Raw genomic sequence first — 20,111 nt, 5'->3', positions numbered from 1 at the left:
ATTATAAAAAGCTATTTTATAATGTACAAAAAGAAATGTATGACTAAAATTGTTATTTGCCTTAAATGTGAGTCATCCCCCCCGTGGGAAAGAATCAGTGTTCTGGGTGCTTACTGCCTAATTTATTGCTTTGGACGCATGCTATATTTTATTATCAGAGCCTTTGTGACCAGCTCTGTATAGTGGAGCATCCACAGAACTTACAGTGGGAATTCTGGACTCTGGGCTTAGGTCTGCCTCAGGGCTTCTGGAGAATTGTGAGACATCTTGAGACTCCATCTTCTAGAGTTCTTCACATCCTAGCTCTAAGCCGCTATGCACATGAGGTTCAATAGTTAAGTCACTCATTTCTGGGATGCCGGTTTGCACATCTTTGGTGCTGAGGTTGAATGATCCTCAACTGCTTTTCTTCCCCAGCAGTAGGAACATAGTAGAGTCTGGTCGGTAACAGTGAATCCAGGCAGTTGTGATTCTCCAGGCGTGTTTTTGGTAGAATCACAGTCAGGCAAAACGTCAGCTCTGGTAGGGGGGCATTTGGAGGATGCCAGTAGTTTGACTGATTCCCTCAGGTTTGTCTGTTAAGCACACCTCCTATGGGGGCAGTACTCTCACTGTCCTTGAGGATTACTCCTGTGGATTAAATGGGGTTTTGTCTGGCACTTTGAGGCTTCAGTGCCCTCTGTGAGTATGTTTTTGACTGCTTGCTTCGGCTGCTCTTCTTTTGTATACATGTGGAATCTCAATGAATCTGTAAATGATGTAAGTTAGATCTTGTGATCCTGATGTACTGTATAAGCCTAATAGGAATTAGAGACATTCTGATTGTCATATATTGTTACCTTCAGTATTCAGAATACTGTTTCAATCGTAAGTGCCCCTCCTGATAAACAGTTTACAAGTCACATGTTTCATGAATTTTACAATATATCCTCCTTCTTTTCCTTTGTGTTTTCCTATTGGCCTTCATTTTAGTTTTGGTCTCTGTATTAATTTCATTTCTTAACAAATCATTTGCAGTGCAGTTGAAATATACAGGACACATGTAGGATAAAAGAGCACTGCTAGGCTTTCTGATGCACTAAATGAACCATGCTAGCTCGCTTCTACCAAGTCTGATATAGCTACAGTGGGTCAGAGGGAGAAGTGATTGTTAAATGACTATTCAGTTCTGTGTTCCTGAAGTTACAGAGTTTTACAGGAATGCAAAATATTTCAGATTATGAAAATATTCACTAATGAACCATTCAGTTATATTATTAGTCAGATATCCTCTTTGAAATACCATTTATTTAATTTGAAGATAATATGACATAAATTTATTATAAATTAAAATCATAAATCTAACATTGGCTGCGTATTTCATGAAGTTTGTAACATAGTGATCAAGAATGTTTCTACTCACAGACAAAGCAATGAAGCAGTGAGGATCTGGCAGAGTTATGCTGAGAAAACCAAGAATATTAGGTGCTTCAACTGAGAATTATTTAAATATCAAAGAATTGAAAGAGGACTTTAGGAAAAATGATTAAGTCCTCAAATATTTTTTAACAAATATAGTTACGTTTAAAACTATACTGTAAAAATTAAATATTATGTGAAGGGTGTCATAATGTGCTAATATAAAATATTTTTGGAAAAATTTTGCCAAAAATCCCAGTTCATTCTAAGAATTGTATATAGTTGCAAATATTGCCTAAACTAATTCTGAGTCTTTATTTTTCTTTTCTAGCTAAGTTCCAGCCAATTATTTTAACCATTATTTATTATAAAATTTTAGCCCATGTTTTGAGTTGATTCACTGCAAATGGCTTTTCTTCCTCAAACCAACTCTCTTGGGTGTTAAGGGTCCCTGTGTATAAAATACATGTGTGGATTATATATACATTCTGCATGTATAGCCATACATTTCACTGTGTTTTAGTGAGAATAAAATGAATATCAGGATTTTAATTGAAATTAATTACAAGTAAAATGCAAACAGACAATTTATGTATTTTCTTATCTAGTGAAATTAGGCAGGGATCAGGATACTAGTTGTATAGGGCTGATTACTTTAGAAAGACTAATAAAGCCATATATACATAGGTCATTTTCTGAGACACAGAAACTGCTTTATTAGAGTTCTATTAATGTCTTCCATTTGTATAACATTTATTCTTAGAAAGTGAATCATTATTTCATTACCCTTTGTATTTTGTGGTATTTGTTGTGATGAGATCGCCTGTTCTCCAAAAGTTTTACCAGAATGTTTCCTATAATTCTTCTTCATCTGTTGGCCTCGTGACTATCTATGAGCTGAAATCTTACAAATAATGTGAAAAAAGTACAAATATTTTGAGACCCCGATAGTAAAGCGGCTGTTTTTGCAGGTATCTTGTGGTTTATAATCCTTCAGAACAAGACCGAGAAGCGGTCGTCTCCGTCTGTGTGAGTTCCCACAAGGCACAAGTGTCCTCTGCCACAGGAAAGCCCGTGGAAATTCAGATGAGTGCAGTGTGGGATACAGCAAGTACTGTTTCACAGACAGCCTATGAGGTATGTCTCCTCCATAGAACTTAAAGAGGCATCATGAAAAAATCACAGCCAGTATGTAGTTTATGTGTGTATATATATACTCCTGAGAGCGGTCAAGTTAATGTGCACGAAGTGGTGAAAGCTGTAAATACCAGAGTTTAAACTGGCCAGTTAAATGACACTAAAGAAAGAGAGATCCTATGTTTCCCAAAATATTATTATCTTTGTTAGTATATGTATTGTATGTTATACTTAGTACTCTGTTGGTATGAATATCCTTTATATTTTAAGTGTGTATACTGCAACTCTTTCCTGAAGTAATCATTCCTCATAAAATTTTGAATTTTTTTGTCTAACTCAATTTAGTGACAGTTGCATATATTGAAATGGAGATAAATACCATCCTTCTAAATAACTTTGGATACTTTCAACTTTTTATTGCAAAAGTGACATTAATATACCATGAAAGAGAGACTTCTTAAAATAAATAAAATGTTTTTTTCTGAGATATAATTATGGAAAATCTAGGTTCAAGAAATAGATATTTTGGGGGAAAATGTCTTTAAAATAAGCAGTATTAAACTGAATCCCTCCCCTCCCCCATATCACTGGAAAGATTGAACTTTTAGAGCTTAAAGTACTATTTAAATTGTGCTTTTGAAGACACAGATATAAGCTAGGAACCCTAAAAGACAATTAAAAGCCCTTGCTGGCTGGTGTTACAAATTTATAATTCTTTAGGTGGAAAGGAAAATTAAGTTTTGGTCAGATTTTACAGGAAACATGCCATCTAGAAAAGAGCAGTAGCACCTGGAAGGCAGGCGTCCTGTCTCACGGCACATGTATCCACCATGCCTCATCCAATGTCTGCTAGACCCCAGACTTTTGATGGCAGGTGTTGACTGAACTAATGTGGTTAATATTTACATTGTTACATTTGTCATTTTTATTTTTAATGTGCTGAAATATCATAGTATTATAAAAAGATTTCTAATAATTAGGAAAAATCATTGTTCACAGTAAGCCCTTACCTCCATGGAAAATTTTGCTCTCTGAGCATCCATTAACAATGCCATAGATTACACTGTATAGCACAGGGAAATATACACAAAATGTTACGATAAATCACAGAGAAAAAAATGTGACAATGAGTGTGTATATGTCCATGAATGACTGAAAAATTGTGCTGAACACTGGAATTGGACACAACATTGTAAAATGATTATAAATCAATAAAAAATGATAAAAAAAAAAACAATGCCATAGGACAACTGAGGATGGTCACATAATTTCATATATTGGGTGAAAACATGAAAGCCTCTGATAGTCTTTCCAGCTTGAAGTTATTAGTTTCTCTGGATAAACAGAGATGTGGATACTCTGCCCATAAGTTATCAAAACATATTTGTAGAATAATTTTATATTCTCTTTTTAAAATATGCTAGTTTCTTATTTTTACTAGAGGTATAATTGGTTTCTTGTCGGTAGATTACATTTCTCTTTAATAAATTCCCTCCTCTGTCTTGGAAAGATCTCTTTTCTAGCACAGATGCCACCACTGGGACTGAAAGTGTATACAATTTTGGAATCAGCAAGTTCAAACCCACATTTAGCTGAGTATGTCCTATATAATGGTAATATAGAAAATAAAGGAATTTTCAACATGAATAATATGAAAAGTGCTGAAGAAGAAATAACTCTAGAGAATGCCTTTATTAAACTGCGGTTTAGTCAATCTGGGCTTATGCAGGTATGTTTTGAGTAATTTTGAAATTTACAGAAGGCTCATCACTTTTATTATAATATATGCAGATTACATATGCAAAATAGGAAAAGTAGACACAGATACTCTGGGAGAAAGGATAGATGAACTGTATGTACATTCTTGTGGTCCATAGTTACCACTTGCTCCTCACAAGTGTGGTCTGGGAGTAGTGCTGCTCCATGAGCTGTTTGTTAGAATCCACTAGGTAAGTCTGGAAGCTGTGGCTATTCAGAAATGTTTATGGAAACTTTGAAAGCAATTTGGCCAAGTAAATTTATGCCTTTTGAATCTAATAATAAAAATATGAGTGTATATTTGTATACCACTTCAAACTCAGTTTTTCTAGTAATTCACTTTCAGTGCACTTTATAAAAATATTAGTCCATACATACTGGAAATAAAAATAAATCTGTTCCTTTACTACAGAAAGTTTGAGAAGTACTGGTCGAGATCTCTTAATTTGTGTATCTCTTTCTTCCTTGGTGACGTGTGTTCTTTTTGTTCCTATTGTAACAATTTTAAATCCTAAGGTTAAGTATTAAATTTTGAGTGTTCATCCAAGAATTGTGAATATTAGAGGCTGAATGTTAGCATTTTTAAATCTATCACAAGGTATTTTTTTTAATCGACATGCACATGGAACTAGTTACAACTCATTAATATCTTAATAGTGAGTTACCTTAATTTTTTTTTAACCTAAGGAAATGGTAAATAAAGAAGATGGTAGAAGTCATGAAGTGAAAGTGCAGTTTTCATGGTATGGAACCACAAGTAAAAAGGACAAAAGTGGTGCCTACCTCTTCTTACCTGATGGGGAAGCCAAGGTAAGTGCTGATGAGCTGAGCAGTGAATAAACACTTATTGAAAGACTAATGAGGAGAAAAACAAATGCATATCATTATTTTGTCATCAATTAGGAATAGATGAGTTGACTCCACTATTACATATCATTATTGACACAGCAATTTTCTAGTTGAATGTTGGATAAACAAATAATTTCTCAGAGTTGGAATTCAGCTAGGATGCTGCTGTGGACAGGTGTTCTCTATGGAAAGAAGCTAGATTTGGTTTAGGATTAGGGTGCTGTTGTGTTGTTATGCCCATATGTGGCATGGCATGTATACAGATGTGAAAGATCTAGCCATATAGGAAAAAGAGATTGCCCACAAAGCCATTTTTCTCCTTAATTTTAGCACTTGAAAAAACAAACAAAAAACATTCCTACCCTAGACTGTAAAGATAGTATACGCAAACCTTTGCCCATTTAGTGCAGAAAGTGAAAGAAAACAATAAAATTTGCCAACTATTCCACAAGCCCATGAAAATTCCTGCCAACATTTTGATGTATTTTTTATTGTCTTTTATTCTATGCATATCCTTTACCCCCCATTTCCAAGTTTTGTCTTCCTACATGAACATGTTTTATTCTTCATTGTGACAATGCTCACAATCTGATATGTTCTTTGAAAACACAATTTTAATATACACTGTTCTATTTAAGTACCTTTAGGTCTAAGATGAATATGGTCTGAGGGTCTAATGTGTAACACGGTAACTCTAGTTGATAATGCTGTATTATATAGTTGAAATTTGCTAAGAGAGTACAACTTAAATGTTCTCAGACCAAAAAAAATTGTATATGTGTGTGTAATGAGAAAAAGAATTTCCTATTGTTGCATACATACATTTTCTCCCAATAGTCTACTACTGTGACATTGTGTGATATGCTTTCTCCGTAGCATTCTTTTTGTGCATTGCTGAGAATAACTTTCTAGAAGAGTCATTTTATGTCATTGGATGAAGCCTGATAAGTTAAGGCTTTGACTCATGGGTACTACTTACCTTCTCTCTAGAAAGATGGCATATATATTCACTCCCTCCAGCATTTTTTGATTGTAGCTCTCTAATAATATACCATTTCAAGCCCTGAAAATTAGCCATATTAAATGCTTTACTTATAGTTATAAGTAAAAAAAATTGTACTGTTCAAGATTTTTGTGATTATTAGCGAGGTTGAATTTTTTTATACCTTTATTTATCTTTCATATTCCTTCTGTGAATTTCCTATGTAAGTTCTTTGTCTATTTTTCTATTGATTTGACTTGTGGATCTATAAGTATTCTTTATATATGGTAAAATTAATCTTTTTTCCTGTTTATTGCAAAATAGTCCTTCAGTGTGTCATTTCATTTGTTAATTATTTTTCTGTTACAGTAGTTTTTAATTTTTGCATAGTCAATTTTATATATTTTTTTTTCTTTAGAGCTTCTTCCTTTGTTTTTACATTTAACCACAGGCTTGCTCCACTTTAAGTTAAATATTCTCCTGGGAACCTGTCTCCTGAACAAGTTACTTTTGTTCTACAATTTAGAAAAGTCTGCTAACCGAAATCAAATTTAGATTTTAAGGGATTTTGTAGACCATGCCCAGGATTCTAGTTTTTGTTGTTTCTGTTTTTTTAAATCAATGAGGAATTAAAGGTAAAATTCAGCTCATAGTAGGCATTTCAGGATGGGATCCTAAGTATAAACTCTTTAATATTCTTTTTAATTTAACAACTTTTGTCTTTAAACAGGCATTTTATTTTGATTGACTTCTCTTATATTTTGAAAAAAAGTAGCTGTGCTATAGAATATTATACACGGACAAAAATTAGTAATTACTAATTTGTTTTAAATTATTTTATCTCTAAATAGCTCTAATGTTAGAAGGATAAAGAGAATCATCATATGTTTGCAAAGAAGAAATAAAAGAACATCAGGGAAAGAGACAGCTTGGTGTATCAGAAAAAGGCAGGAGCCCAGACATCACTGTCCTGGGTTCATCCTCTTCCATTACTTTCTAGCCATATGGTAATTAGGTATAAGAATTTTGTTAACTATAAAGTATTATATTAATTTCAGAATATTTTTCTCTAGCCAAAGAGGTAAATTTGGAAGAAAATTGCACAGTTCTGAAAATCTTGTGCTGCATTGCAAGCCTAGCTTTTTATGCTATTGTTGAGCTTTCTAAGGTGTATAATACTTAAGAAAATAAAATTCTTCATAAACCTTTAAATTTTATTTCTGTGTCATATAAGTTATGTATTATACTCCCATGTTTTCTTAAGTCTTGATTCTAAATAATGAAAACTAAACCAGTGGTTGCCATAGTTTTTTCAAGTTTGTAAATTTGCTTCATATTCAGCTAGGTCTTTCAAGTAAAAAGGCAGCATTTTTACAGAGTAGTAAACCTGACTGTAATTAAACTGTGTTTCTGAATGCTGCTTCCTGTTTGCTTAGATGACTCCCTGTAGTCATCCTAGCCACCCAACCCCTGAACATTAGAGGACCATGATTTTAAAAAATGCTTGCCTGGCAAAATGTCACTGCTGTAGAACAATTGCTCTTTCTAATAAATAACATATGGACAATATAGAAAGATTTTAATTAGAAATTTTTATAGCTGGCAGAAATGTTTGTAAATCACCTAAGCCAATCAGATCATAAACATTTTTTCTATTTTCAGCAGTTTTTGTCTAAAGTGAAAAACTTACATTAAATTTTTATAGCATGTGCATATTCTGATACCTTGTAAGGTTTTGCTTTCACTTAAAATTACAAATGTCAGGTGATATATATTTGCCAGTTTGAAAACTGTAATAAACATTTCTTGGCAAAGTCAAAAGCCAAAGTATTTTTCTTAAAAATGTGATTTTCTCCTCAGCCTTATGTTTACACAACACCGCCCTTTGTCATAGTGCAACGTGGAAGGTTTTTTTCGGACGTGACTTCCTTTTTTGAACATGTTACCCATAGAATTCGACTGTACAACATACATGGTAAGAAAATGGAAAAATGCAGTTGGGAAACGAATGTACACTGATTCTTAAATTCCTGGTTTTCCTTTGTTGGTTTTAATAAATCAGCAAGTGGGTTTTAGAGATGGCAAAATCATCTGTCTGAACTTGACATCTTACTTATCAGATGATTTAAAATGTAGTATTTACCCTTTGATAATCAAAAATGGTAAAATGTTTAACTCCTTACATACACATGTCCTTTTCTTCTATGTATCCTCTCTTTCCTGTCGCAGTGTTTATCTTAAGTCATGATCTCATTTCTCAGATCTAAAAACAGTATAATGATCTTTTTATTTTATAAAATTAAAATTATATCAAATGTGGCTTTCAATTAGTAGATCACTGACAGCCTCTGACACACACACTCACACAGATGCACATGGTCTGCCTTAAGTATAGAATGTGTTGCTGTAGTGTGTACTACTAGAATTCAGCTTCAGAAGAAAATGTTCTATGCTTGTTCTGTGTTTTTACAAATCTTTAGCTTGTAGAGTATAAGATCAGGCAGTTGTTTATTGCATTTAGGACAGTATTAAAGCAACATTTTTATTAAGCAAGTGATAAGAAATAGGACTTTGATCCCTTTAAAAACCAAACTGTGGCAGTAGCACTGGTCCTTTTATAGGATTGAGGTGGAGCTGTGGTTCCCAAACAGTCTCAGAATTGTACAGCTATGTTGGTTGATTTTGAGTTCACTGTCTTTAGAATACAGTACTTTTCCAACCGCAATTTTAATCCTAGTATCCAGGCCATTTACCATTGTATCAGCTCTCTTAGAAAAGGACCTCATAAAAATGTCACTTTAAATTTTTCATTGCTGTTAGCTGACATGAAAAAATTAGAAAAGGAAAATATTCTTGCCCTGAATCTTTAGACAGGTAGACAGTACAGCATTCAAAACAAATATAGGGCAGGCACAGTTTACCTTCCAGGTATTGTGGGGAAGTGAGGGATACCATGTTCAGAGGATTTCTTAGACAGCTGAAGTTCAGTTTCCAAACTTCAGTGTCTAAATTTGATTTTGCTTTTATTTAACATTTTTTAACTTCAAATTTCATCAGAGTTTGCCTTTTGTTAGAATTTCAGGTGCAGGACACCTGACAGACTTTCAGGTATCAGGACAGACTTTCTCACGTGACTTCTTAGGTAGTAACATGGTGTATTTCTGGAACAGCCCATGATTCGTAGGTAAAAGAAGTAAATGGTCTCCTGGAAGGTGGGAAAATCATACTAGAGACTGATTTTGTGTCTTAATTGTGACTTCTGCAATTCTCTGCAATCACTTTGCTACCCTACAGTAAAGTCTGTAGTTACAAAGTAACCTTTTATTTAGTGTCCCAAAATCTTTTAAGTCAGAAGCAGTATTTTTGACCCCTTGTACTCTTGCCTAACCCATTGTTTAACATTTCTTAGAGCCGGAAAATTCCACCTTCAGCTATGGCCAAAGGTTTCATTTTATGGCTAGAAAACAGCATGATCATGCAGGAGATGTGCTTAACTACTTTTAAATTTGATTAAAACTTTTTATTTTTAATGGAAAAGTTCTTCCTTGAGTACAACATGGTGCTCTCTTTAGCACAGACCTGCATTGTTGATCTTGGTTTACTACTGTTCTGTCATCAGTTACACTTAGTGCTAGGCTGTGTCTCAGAGTAAGTGCTGAAGCAGCTCATTCAAAAATTCCAACTTCTCAGGTTTATTTGCTCAATTGCTCTTGCTTTTGTTTAATTGCATCTGTCCATCAGTGCAGCTTCCGAGTCTTCTTGGGTTGTCCAGAGGATCTGGATCTCCTATCGGGTGGTTTCTGTCCATGAGAGTGACCTCTTCTGCTTCTGTAGCTGTAGCTTAGCTTGCTGTCATGCTTCAGCGGCCAGTTTGGAAATTAATAGGCTCCGACTAGTCTCCTAAATGCTTGTCTTTTCTCCTCTCCCCATCTCCTTCTCTCCCCTGCTGAGCAGTCAGAGATGCCCAGGGGCTGACTAATAGCCCCTTTAGGCGGAGCAGGGACCACAGTGAATTAACTGACCCCCCGGCCCTCCAAGGTGGCAGTATGAGCTCTGGTTAGTTAAGGAATAGAGGTTGTTCTGAGCGGGGCACTTAGAATATTAGCATAACAAAAATAATAATAATAAATAAATACACAGACCTCAGATTGCCTCTGAATGTCTCAATGGATGAAATAAACTTGGGCTGAAGCCTTTTTTTCCTGATACTAGATTTTTGAAGCTTGAAAGCAAAAAGCTTCAGAAGTTTGTGGGGAATGACAGATAAATAAGTTAGATATAATGTGAAGTTAACTTCAAGTGCTATCCAGATGAGTCTTACTGTACTTACTTGGATTAAGCCTGAAACCAGCATAAGTAGCTATTCAAAGTGACCTATCAATCTTTCTTTTTGCTCTCTCAAGCCCCAAACATTTTTCTCCCAGCATTTCTTTGTTGTTGTTGTTCAGCATGACTGTAGTTGGTGGAAGATGGCGATATTAAATCACCTGAAAGGCTTCCTTCCAAACTACATACCCTCTCATGTTTATATTTGAGTCCCTCTCGACAGGTCTCCCTTCTGAAAAAAAAAAAAAAGGCAAATTATGGAGATGGAGCCTTTTCTTAGTAGCCTTTCTGACCCATTTCCATCTGTCCTTTTCTTTCATACACCACTGCATGAGGGCACAGGTTGGTTGGAGCCTGCTTTAGTGGGTTTTAATTAAATCACTAATCCAGACCCATGACAGAGATGTGAGATCTTCAGGGTGTTAGACTCTCTAGGCATTCAAACTACCTGAAAAGGGTTTTAAAGCATCTGTAGTAAGAAGTACTTGACAGCTCTTTTAAACTTTGGCTTCATGTAAACCAGACTTCTGAGTGATTGATCAAAATTCGCAGACTGTCTTTTCATCTTAGGTGCTACAGAAACTTCAGCCAACTTCCATGCTGTTGTAGACTGACTTTGATTTAAAATTTCTTCAGGTAACAAAAAATACCTATTCTCGAATTTAACTTAATAGGCTATTTTCAGACATAGGTGAATTTGGCCCCCTTTAAACTCAACAGATGTAGTAAATATTTAGATGACTATTAATGACTAGAGCCTGTTATTAGAACCAAATTCATGATCCAGAAACAAATGGGGGTTGGCAGAGGGAGGCTATTAATAGTTTATGAGTACGTACTGTAGTAGTATTAGTTTACTAAACCAGTTAATCATACAAAAGATTTTACTGTCTTTCAGCAACAAGGGTAAAGAAACAGAAAATGAGTTAAAATTATGCATTGCCTTTACTGTCTATTTGTATTAAACCTTTCAAATTCAGTTTACTTGAAACATTCTTTTAAAAACCTGAGGTAAGGCAGAGCTGGCAAAATATCCATAAATTCTTCAACCTCTTTTTTAGTTACTCTTTGATTCTTTTCTCCCCAAAGTAACTTTTGAACAAATTAAGCTTTAGCAAAAAACAAAATCAAGAACAAAAATCAGCTAGCACCTCCCGAAGTACATAAACTGTGTGGTCGTTACTGATTTTGAAACAGAGTTGGGAGGTCTGGTTTCAACCTGGCTTCTGGTTTTGTTCTTGGTTTCATATTTAACTTTAGTTTCTCTATTTGTGTTCGCTACAGATTCTGAGAATAATAGGTGCAGTTTTAAGTCTCTTAGCATCATTGAAGCTATTAAAAACACTTTTTATTTTCGTTATTATTCAGACATTACATTTAAAGATTTACAGAAATATTAAATTAGAGGAAATCCTGTGCTCACTAGCTTTAAAAGCTCCAGAAGATCAGAGCACTTTCAGAGATTTCTAATGAATCCATGCTTTGCCTTGTATCTGGTTAAATAAGAAATCCATTTTATAGTAACCATAATCTAATGAAATGCCCTTTTGTAACTATTTTATGATTTCTAAAAGATTATTTAGTTTGTAGAAAATAACATTCTTCCAGAGGAAAAAGTGGGAACGGTGGGGATTACATTTTCTTGTAGTGTAATCATCTTTCATTAAATTGAAGCTTTAAGTGTTACCAAATATGCTACTTTAGCTTTTATCATTAAGCTTGGATTAGAAGATAGACTATGATACAGGCAGAAGCCCCAGTACCCCCTTGTGTTACAGTAATTGGATATTGTACCATCACAAAAAAATATGCATCTTGCAGTGATGTTAGGATCAGTAAGTGACATTTACTAGCTGTATGTAGCTTCATTTGTCTTCAGAATTGTAATTATTAGACTTTGGTGCCCTAGTTTTCTGACATCGGCCACTACTTTGAAGCATTAGGTTGCTATGGGTTACCAACGTGTCATGTACATTCTCATTGGCACAAATTTCACATTCCAGATCTGTTATAATATATACCTTCAAGGGTTTCTTTTTGCCCCTCAGGACTATGTTCTCCTAACCCTGTTAGTGAGTGAGTGAGTAAATGTGTCTGTGTAAACCATATTTCAGTCCTTAGAAGAAATATCTTAAATGCAATACTTCGGCCTGTTTTCCACCATCGTGTTATGAATGCACTGTATATAATGGATCTTGCTGAAAGAAAGTATGTGGTAGCCTGGGGGTAAAATGTAATGAACTGCCATCAAAAAATATGAAAGAAAGGACTTGCCTTTGGCTAAAATGACTGTCTTGCATGTCTTGCATGGGCATGTTTGGCAATCAAAGAGAGGTTGCTTAGTTGTTTGTTTGTTTTTTTTTTCTGCTTTGAGTATATAACCCAAATGGATTCATAACATTGCCCTTGATTTTCAGAGTCAAAATGAACTTTATCCAGTTAAACATAATCTGAATTAGAGGTCTGAATCCTTAGTTTCACTTCTGTGCAAACTAGGGTGACCTTGAGTTTGTTATTAACCTCTTAGGAGCTCAGCTTCTTAAACTGCAGACAGACTAGATGGTCAATTAGGTATTACCATCAAAGAGTCTCCACAAAACTTGGTATCACATCAAGTCTCTTTGGTGCTTGACTCCTTGTTTCTAAATTTTACCTTCTAAGGATGCTTGAATCTGGGGCCCCCATCCCTGGAGTCCTTCAACTTGTAAACAAGGTCTCAGAGCTTCACTGAAGTTGTTTTTATTTCCATAAAAAAAAGATTCATGAGGATATTAAAATGGTTTGCAATCAATGTCTCATTTTACATTCCATATTTAGTTTGATTTAAGAGTAAAAAGAGTTAAGTAAGTTATTGCTAGGCAAACTTAGGTAATTAAAACATTTTTGGAATAACATAATATGCAATTGACTACTGAGGATTTTTTTTTGCCTGTTAATTGGAACTTTTAAAAAATGAAGTAAGTAGCTATGTGTCGAACCTGATTATCCCCTACAGGCATTGAAAGAGAAGGTTATTTTAAGGGACTATAAGTACATTCTGGTTATACAAATTCAGAACTCAGAAGTTATCTTGGGCAGCAGCTGCTTGCATTGAAGGCGTAGCTTCTTTGCAGGAAACATCATCATCCCTGACAAATGTGTATTGTACCAAACTCAGATGAAGAGCACAGGGGTGGGAAACACAAGGGAAGTGCAGTGGTTAAGAGCTCAGACACTGGAATCAGCCCACGTGCTTTTCATTCCCAGCTCCTATCCCAGTTCTGCTGCTTTCTCGGTGTTTGCCCTGGTGCAGGTTGTTACCTGCCTGGCCTTGGTTTCATCATCCTGAAGATGGTGACAATAATAGAGTCTTCCTCATAGGAGTGTTGGAAGATTAACTTAGTTAATATACATAAAGTCTGGCAGATACTAAGTGTTGTGTCTCCTTAAGAAGATGTGCAGGCCAGATGAATTAGAGGGTAAGTGTTACAAGAGAGTGGTCATTCAGGGTAGGGGGAGTTGGGGAATGTTTGATGAAGGAAGTGAGCTTTTGAGAATCTAGGTCTCGAATGGCAGAAAGGAGGACGAGAATATCAGAAAGTGTGAAGTGGGGTTGGTTAGATCAAATTCCCTTGTTCCCATAAGAATTTGAAGAACCCTGTGTTCATTAGACATTTGTAAGTTGACACCTAGTTTTCCTTTATACATTTAAATATTTGCAAAGGTTGTTGTTTTTGGTATTTTGTAAACATTGACATTTTAAAATAAGTATATCCAGTAGGTAACAGTTTGATGCTAAATTACGCTTTTTTTAAAAAGCCTGAACAAACTCTTCTTTAACAGTCAAATTTCCTATCATTTTATCCTTGAACTCATATTTTGATTCTACTTTCCCCACTAAATTTTACTTTAATGTAATATTTTATGCCTGAGAGTCTTATTATTGGTCAACTTCTCATTACTTTTATGAAAGAAAAAAATACATATATATTTTATAAATATATACATAATGTATAGATAATATATAATACATATATAAATTAACATTTTTAAGTTCTATTATCCTAAAACTCAGAGTATTAAAATTCTTCTGGATTGATTTATAAAAATTATTGTCAATAGTATATAACTGATCAGAACATAAGATTGAGCTACATATGTTATCATTTTGACCATTTATTTTATAAACTTTAATAGAAACATTTTTCTTAATGAGATGAATTGCCCCCTTTGTATTCCTACATGTTTGTGTATCCATTGGTGAATGTTATGTATTGCTAGAATGGGATAGGATTCAGCATTAATTTTATTCTTATAAATGTAAGGCAAAGGAATGTTGCTAACATAAATAAGTAGATAGGAATAGAAAGAGTTTAATTATGGGAATGTCATTTAATTCTTTGAACTCCTTCTGAGTTACATTCCATAAGTCAGAGTGATCTATTGCCAAACATTAATAAATTATTTTTAATGATCGACTGCCTGACAACTTGATTTGGTACACCTTCTGTTTTGTTGCAAGCCAACAATTGGAAACCATGTATTTTGCAGAAGTATTTGTTCCCCAGAAAAGCATATTTGGGAGAGCAGGAAGTAGGCAACTTCAGAGTGACTGTCAGTGTGGAGGGTATGCAGACGGACGGTCATGATTTTTCTAGCGTTCTTCTCTCCCTGTCCTAGACCAGCCTGAGCCAGGATTGTGGGCCATGAGCTGTTTATTCACCTCCCAGGGCAGGGCTTTAGTTAGACCATGATGTCTGTCGTGGCTTTAAAAGAATGTTGCTGATGTAGGTGTTATGTTCCTCCAAAACAGAGTTTCCAAAAAACTGATTATTTTTTAAAATCAGGTGTTTATTAGGAAAAAAAAAAGACAGCTTTCCAGCTTTGTTGTGTATTTTTCAGTTATTAGGCCTTTTTTCAGGTATACCATACTTACTTGGTATAATCTTTAACCAAAATTTACAATTTGTGTGATCAAAATTCTGTACCTCTCCAAGTCAAATTTCAGTTAAACTTTTGTTTAAGGGCTTAAACCCCTCCCTTTCCTATTATGCATTTACTTTTGTGTCACTGTGAGAATTATTGACATGAGAGCCATAAAATATGTAGACTAGTGCCTAGCCCTGATACTATTTGCTTCTTAGAAACATTATCTGAATGTTGACATACTAAATTTATCATTATTGTGAAAATTGTCATTTGTGTGTGTGTCATACTAAGCAGTGTGTGTTAATTAATAGCCATAAGTGTCAACTCCCAGTTAAGTCAGGTAAGTTTATAAAAACAATGTCACATAGTAAATACACAGTGGGAGCAGTATTTTTATATTTTTGATAATTTAGACACAAAACAGAATACTCTTCAAAGTTGAAGGGGAGATGTTCAAAATTAGAAGCCCTGTTTTTTCATGACAGCTATCACTGTCCTACTTCTGTTATTATGTGAGGGCTCAGTCACCTCCCCGACCCTCACCCCCTGTTCAGACACAGATTTGAGGAAAAGGGGTGAGGACAACAGATAGATAGCAAACTTCCGTTTTTGCCCAAGAGGCCACATTTTAAGGATAGTTACTGAAGACCTTGCTTTGAATCCTAAATGAGTTTTTTTAGGATTTATTTTATATGATTACCTCTCTGTGTCAAATTTCAGCTAAACTTTTGTTTGAGGGCTTGAACCCCCATCACTTTTTACTTTCCTGGGTGGGTGTGGGCCAGCTGCTGTTTTTCCATCTTGATCTGATGGCTTGTCCTAATCGCATGTTGAGTGCCACTGATGAGATTTTGGATTCTTGCTGGAGTATGAGTGAGGCTCTCTTTGGCTTTTTCTTCCAAGCTGCTGCCTCTCACCCCTGTAACATTTCAGTGTGGTAGGAGTGGTGTCTGATTTATCAGGTATGGTCCTTGGAAGAGTATACTTTGCATTTCAAAATGGCTAGAATAAGTTGATCCAGACAGGTAGACAGGGTTGAATTAGCTGTTCCGGAGAGATTTTGTAATGATCTGAAGTGAAGAGGGTAGATGTGCAGAGGAAATATGTTTGGGATTCTCCAAGGGTCATCATTTGCTGCTCAGAGCCATGACCTCAGGCTTTCTGTCTGTCTGACTTAGTCATTACACCATCCTGGATGTTTCCTCTACCTCTTCTTTCAGGCACAGGGCATGTGAGGAGGGTGCCCTCCAGTTTTTCTCTCCACACTCAAAGGAGAATGCAGTTCTTGGTTTCCTTAAGACCAGTGCTGAGCAACAGAGTCAAGAGGATGATGTCTTCTGACCCTGGCCTCTTGCCTACTTGGTTTCATTTTTTCCCAACCTTCTTAGAAAATATTCTTTCTTTAAAAAAATGATGAAAATTATTTTTATATATAAAATGTAGATTATTCATATGTGTATGTGTGTGTGTCTATGTATATATAGACATACATACCCTCTTTTGACAAAAATTTCATACATTATAGATATAACATAAAACCCCTCTGGAATCTGTGCCTGGCCTCCAGCCACTACTCAAGAGAGTAATACAGGTATCTGTGCTCTCTCTGTCTCACGCTCTCTCCCCCTCTCACTCTTACACACACACACACACATTCCTATAGAAACGTATGGTATTACTTTTATGTGTATTTTCAGCATGACGTTTATCATACTATGCAAATGTTCCATTTGCTTTTTTCATCAGACATTTCCTGCCAGGACAGAGAGCTACCTCATTCTTTTCATCTGCTGCACAGCTTTGTATAACTTGGGTGTACCTGATTTTATTATTCATTTGCCTGTTGGTGGACATCTAGTGTGTTTTCCCATTTTTTTTTTTTTACTTTTGGCACCAGTGTGCTGTAAACATGCTTGTGCTCATGTTTACATGCGCTAAGTGAGATAATTAGGGTATATGTCTTTAATATTTAATGTATTTTACTTTATTAGCTTCTAAAGTGACTTTGTCATTTTAAAAGAGATTTTTGGATTATTTTGAAGAAGTTGTGGGTTCTGGCAAGCCTTGTCCCTTAATTTTATTTCGCTCAAGTAAGTAGTTCTTGGAACATATCAGATGCAAGATTAGTGCCCTCTCTTCTTGTTTAAAAATTATCTGGAGGTCTCCTGTCTACTTAGAGTTACTACAAAGCTTTTTCTAATCCTTGTTCCCAAAGTAATTTCAGTTTTTTCCTGTAGTTGGTCTGCTTGAGACATGACGGTTGAGAGGTTTAGTCCTGGTTCTGCCAGGTCTTGTGATCCGGGGCAGATAATTTATAATTTCCTCCTAGGCTCAGGGTCAGGACTGAATGAGTCATGTAAAACCTAGAATAAACATATGGTATGTGGTAAGCACTTGGTGATTGATGACTATTACCATCCCCCCATACAGCCGCCACCCTTCACCCAGCAAACACTAAGTGTATACCTACTGTGTGCCGGGAGCAGAAAGATAAATAAGGCACGGTCCCTATCCTTGAGGAGCTGACATTATAACATGCGTGTGTCTGCTCAAAATAAAAGCAAACCCTCATCTTTCCTTCTCTTTGAACCTTATCTATAGCCCCATCTGCTTTCCTCCCATGCCAGTTAACTTCTGCACGATGAGGGACAGCCTCTCACATCTTCATGAATTCTGTTAACAGTGATTCAGCACCTACCATGTCCCAAAACGTTAAAAACTGAAGTGCGGAGGTGGTGTATAAGACTGCGTCTGTGAGAAGCTCATAGGCGCCGGTGAGGAAAAACTGAAGAGCTCCAGGGTTCTGAAAGGCTCTTTTGGCACATCTGTTACAGCTTTTCACTTGAGAACTGGCTCAGTTTTACCTTGCATTGCCTGTGTCAATAAGCATAAACAGTCTCCATCCTCTCTGCTCCATGGGCAGACACAGTGTGTGAGGTGCTAGTAAGGGCACACTTATTTCTCTTTGTTGAAACCTGGGGATGGCAACTCCGCTTCCTCCATGAACTGCTCTTTGTAAAGTGGAGCTATTTTCTTTTCCACGACTGAAGAAAAACTAGAGGAGCTTAGAGAGCCCTGTCCATCTATGCTCCGGTAGAACTGTTTTAGAAGAAGTACCTTTGGCTGCCACATATGCAAATATCCAGCAGACCACTGGGACCACCAGGCTTGTGCCCCCGTTTCCCAGGGAGTCCTCCCCACAGTCCCGTGAGCTTCTTCAGAAATGGAACACCTTAGGAATTCTTGACCAGAATAGGAAAAGTTAGCAGTCTTCTTTCTCCCTCATGAATGTTCTTCTTTTAAAAATAATACATTTTCTTTGAGGATTCAGGGCTACCTCCTTGCTTTTATTACCACTATGGTTTTTATTTGGTTTGTTCAGAATAAGCATGTTAGGTTTGGTCTTAGTTTAAAAGTCTGTCCTGGCACAGAATTTAAATTAATGTCTTGCTGAATTGTGAATGGACATAGGGGCTCCTTTTAAAGGACTTTCAGCATTTGTTGCCCCAGCAGGGTCTGAGCATAATACTGAGCTTGAGAAAGATGATTTTCTCAATGGAAATAATTTTCATTGCTAGAGGTAATGTGAAATTATTAATCTTTTCTTGAAGCATGTATTTGTAAATGTTTTCCAGAGATACATGACTTGAAATTAATAACAGTCTCCTTTGTGAAGACTTTATTTTTTTTTTCACATATTCTGTTGACCCCTGAGAGAATATTCAATCTGAAGAGGAGAAAACAGAAAACAGTACTAACTACCCTACAAAGGCTTCCAGTAAATTAGGGTTACTTGCCATCTGCTGTTCTCCCTAATGCTGGCCTAGGACTGGCATCTCTGGTGCTACATTTTGTGTTTTGGGCATCTTTGGTGCATGTGTAGAAGCTTGTCTTTTAAAATTCCACATACAATTTATTTGGTTTTAGAAAAATATCCTAGTTAATGTAAGTATACTGGAAGGAAAGTTTGCCTTTAAATAATAATAATACATTTCCTAGTTCAAAGAAGGTATCATTGTCCTATTACCTGTATGTGTGCCTGCCTTTTTTTTTTTTAACTTCCTAGGAAAGATATTTGGATCAGCTTTCTAGGCAGGTTCTAATGATAATTCTCAGAAGGAAATATACGTGCATGTTTAACTAACAGAGGCTAGTGGTTCAGACTATGGCCATAAAGCAGGAAAAAAAATGGCCCTTCCTTCCCCCAGCTGTGGAGATCATACTCATCACAGTAAGAAACTCAAGTTGGCTCTGATTGAGGTTGTTGAGTTGGAAGAGCAGCATCTGCCAGGGAAGAACTTCTTTGAGCAGTCTGAGGATTCTGGTGATGGCAGCTTCAGCCCGTTTGGTATTGTCACCATGTCATTATTTATGTTGTCCAGTTTCTGTGTACATTTTACATAAACCTATAGTACCTAGACCAGCTGCGTTTACATTTTTTCCACAAATCCCACAGATTCGAACGTCCTTTCTATTTGCTGTCACCTTCTGTAAGCTCTGGGGATTCTTCTTGGCTCCTGGGAAAAGTCTTGCTCACCCTCTTTCTCCCCGTCCCATTCTTTTGTACACAGCCCTCTTTGTCTAAAGAGTGTGCTTCTTATGAGCAGGGCAACAGATTGCTGAGGAGGGGGAGAGCTGGGTAATGAGTAATAACTGTGGGTAAGTGTTCAGGGTTTTTGGAATCTTAAAAAACTTCAGCTGTATGAAATAGGAGAGGGCCAGGCTTTCATCTCTGACCACTTTCCTTGTTGCT

At 36.0% G+C, this 20,111-nt stretch overlaps 1 protein-coding gene across 1 annotated transcript in view; it reads left to right on the top strand.

Moving 5' to 3' along the window:
- MAN2A1 (mannosidase alpha class 2A member 1) overlaps positions 1–20,111 on the top strand; it is a 155,230-nt gene that overhangs the window by 107,621 nt on the left and 27,498 nt on the right. Inside the window, exons 13-16 of the mRNA XM_031673187.2 lie at positions 2,370–2,535; positions 4,046–4,264; positions 4,981–5,103; positions 7,985–8,099. Coding sequence (XP_031529047.2) covers positions 2,370–2,535; positions 4,046–4,264; positions 4,981–5,103; positions 7,985–8,099 — 623 coding nt within the window. The remainder of the gene's footprint in view (positions 1–2,369; positions 2,536–4,045; positions 4,265–4,980; positions 5,104–7,984; positions 8,100–20,111) is intronic.

This window comes from Vicugna pacos, chromosome 3 (genome assembly GCF_048564905.1).
Source record: "Vicugna pacos chromosome 3, VicPac4, whole genome shotgun sequence".
Taxonomy (NCBI): Eukaryota; Metazoa; Chordata; class Mammalia; order Artiodactyla; family Camelidae; genus Vicugna; species Vicugna pacos.
The sequence above is the reverse complement of the archived record's forward strand: the minus strand, read 5'-3'. Positions and strand labels throughout refer to the sequence as shown.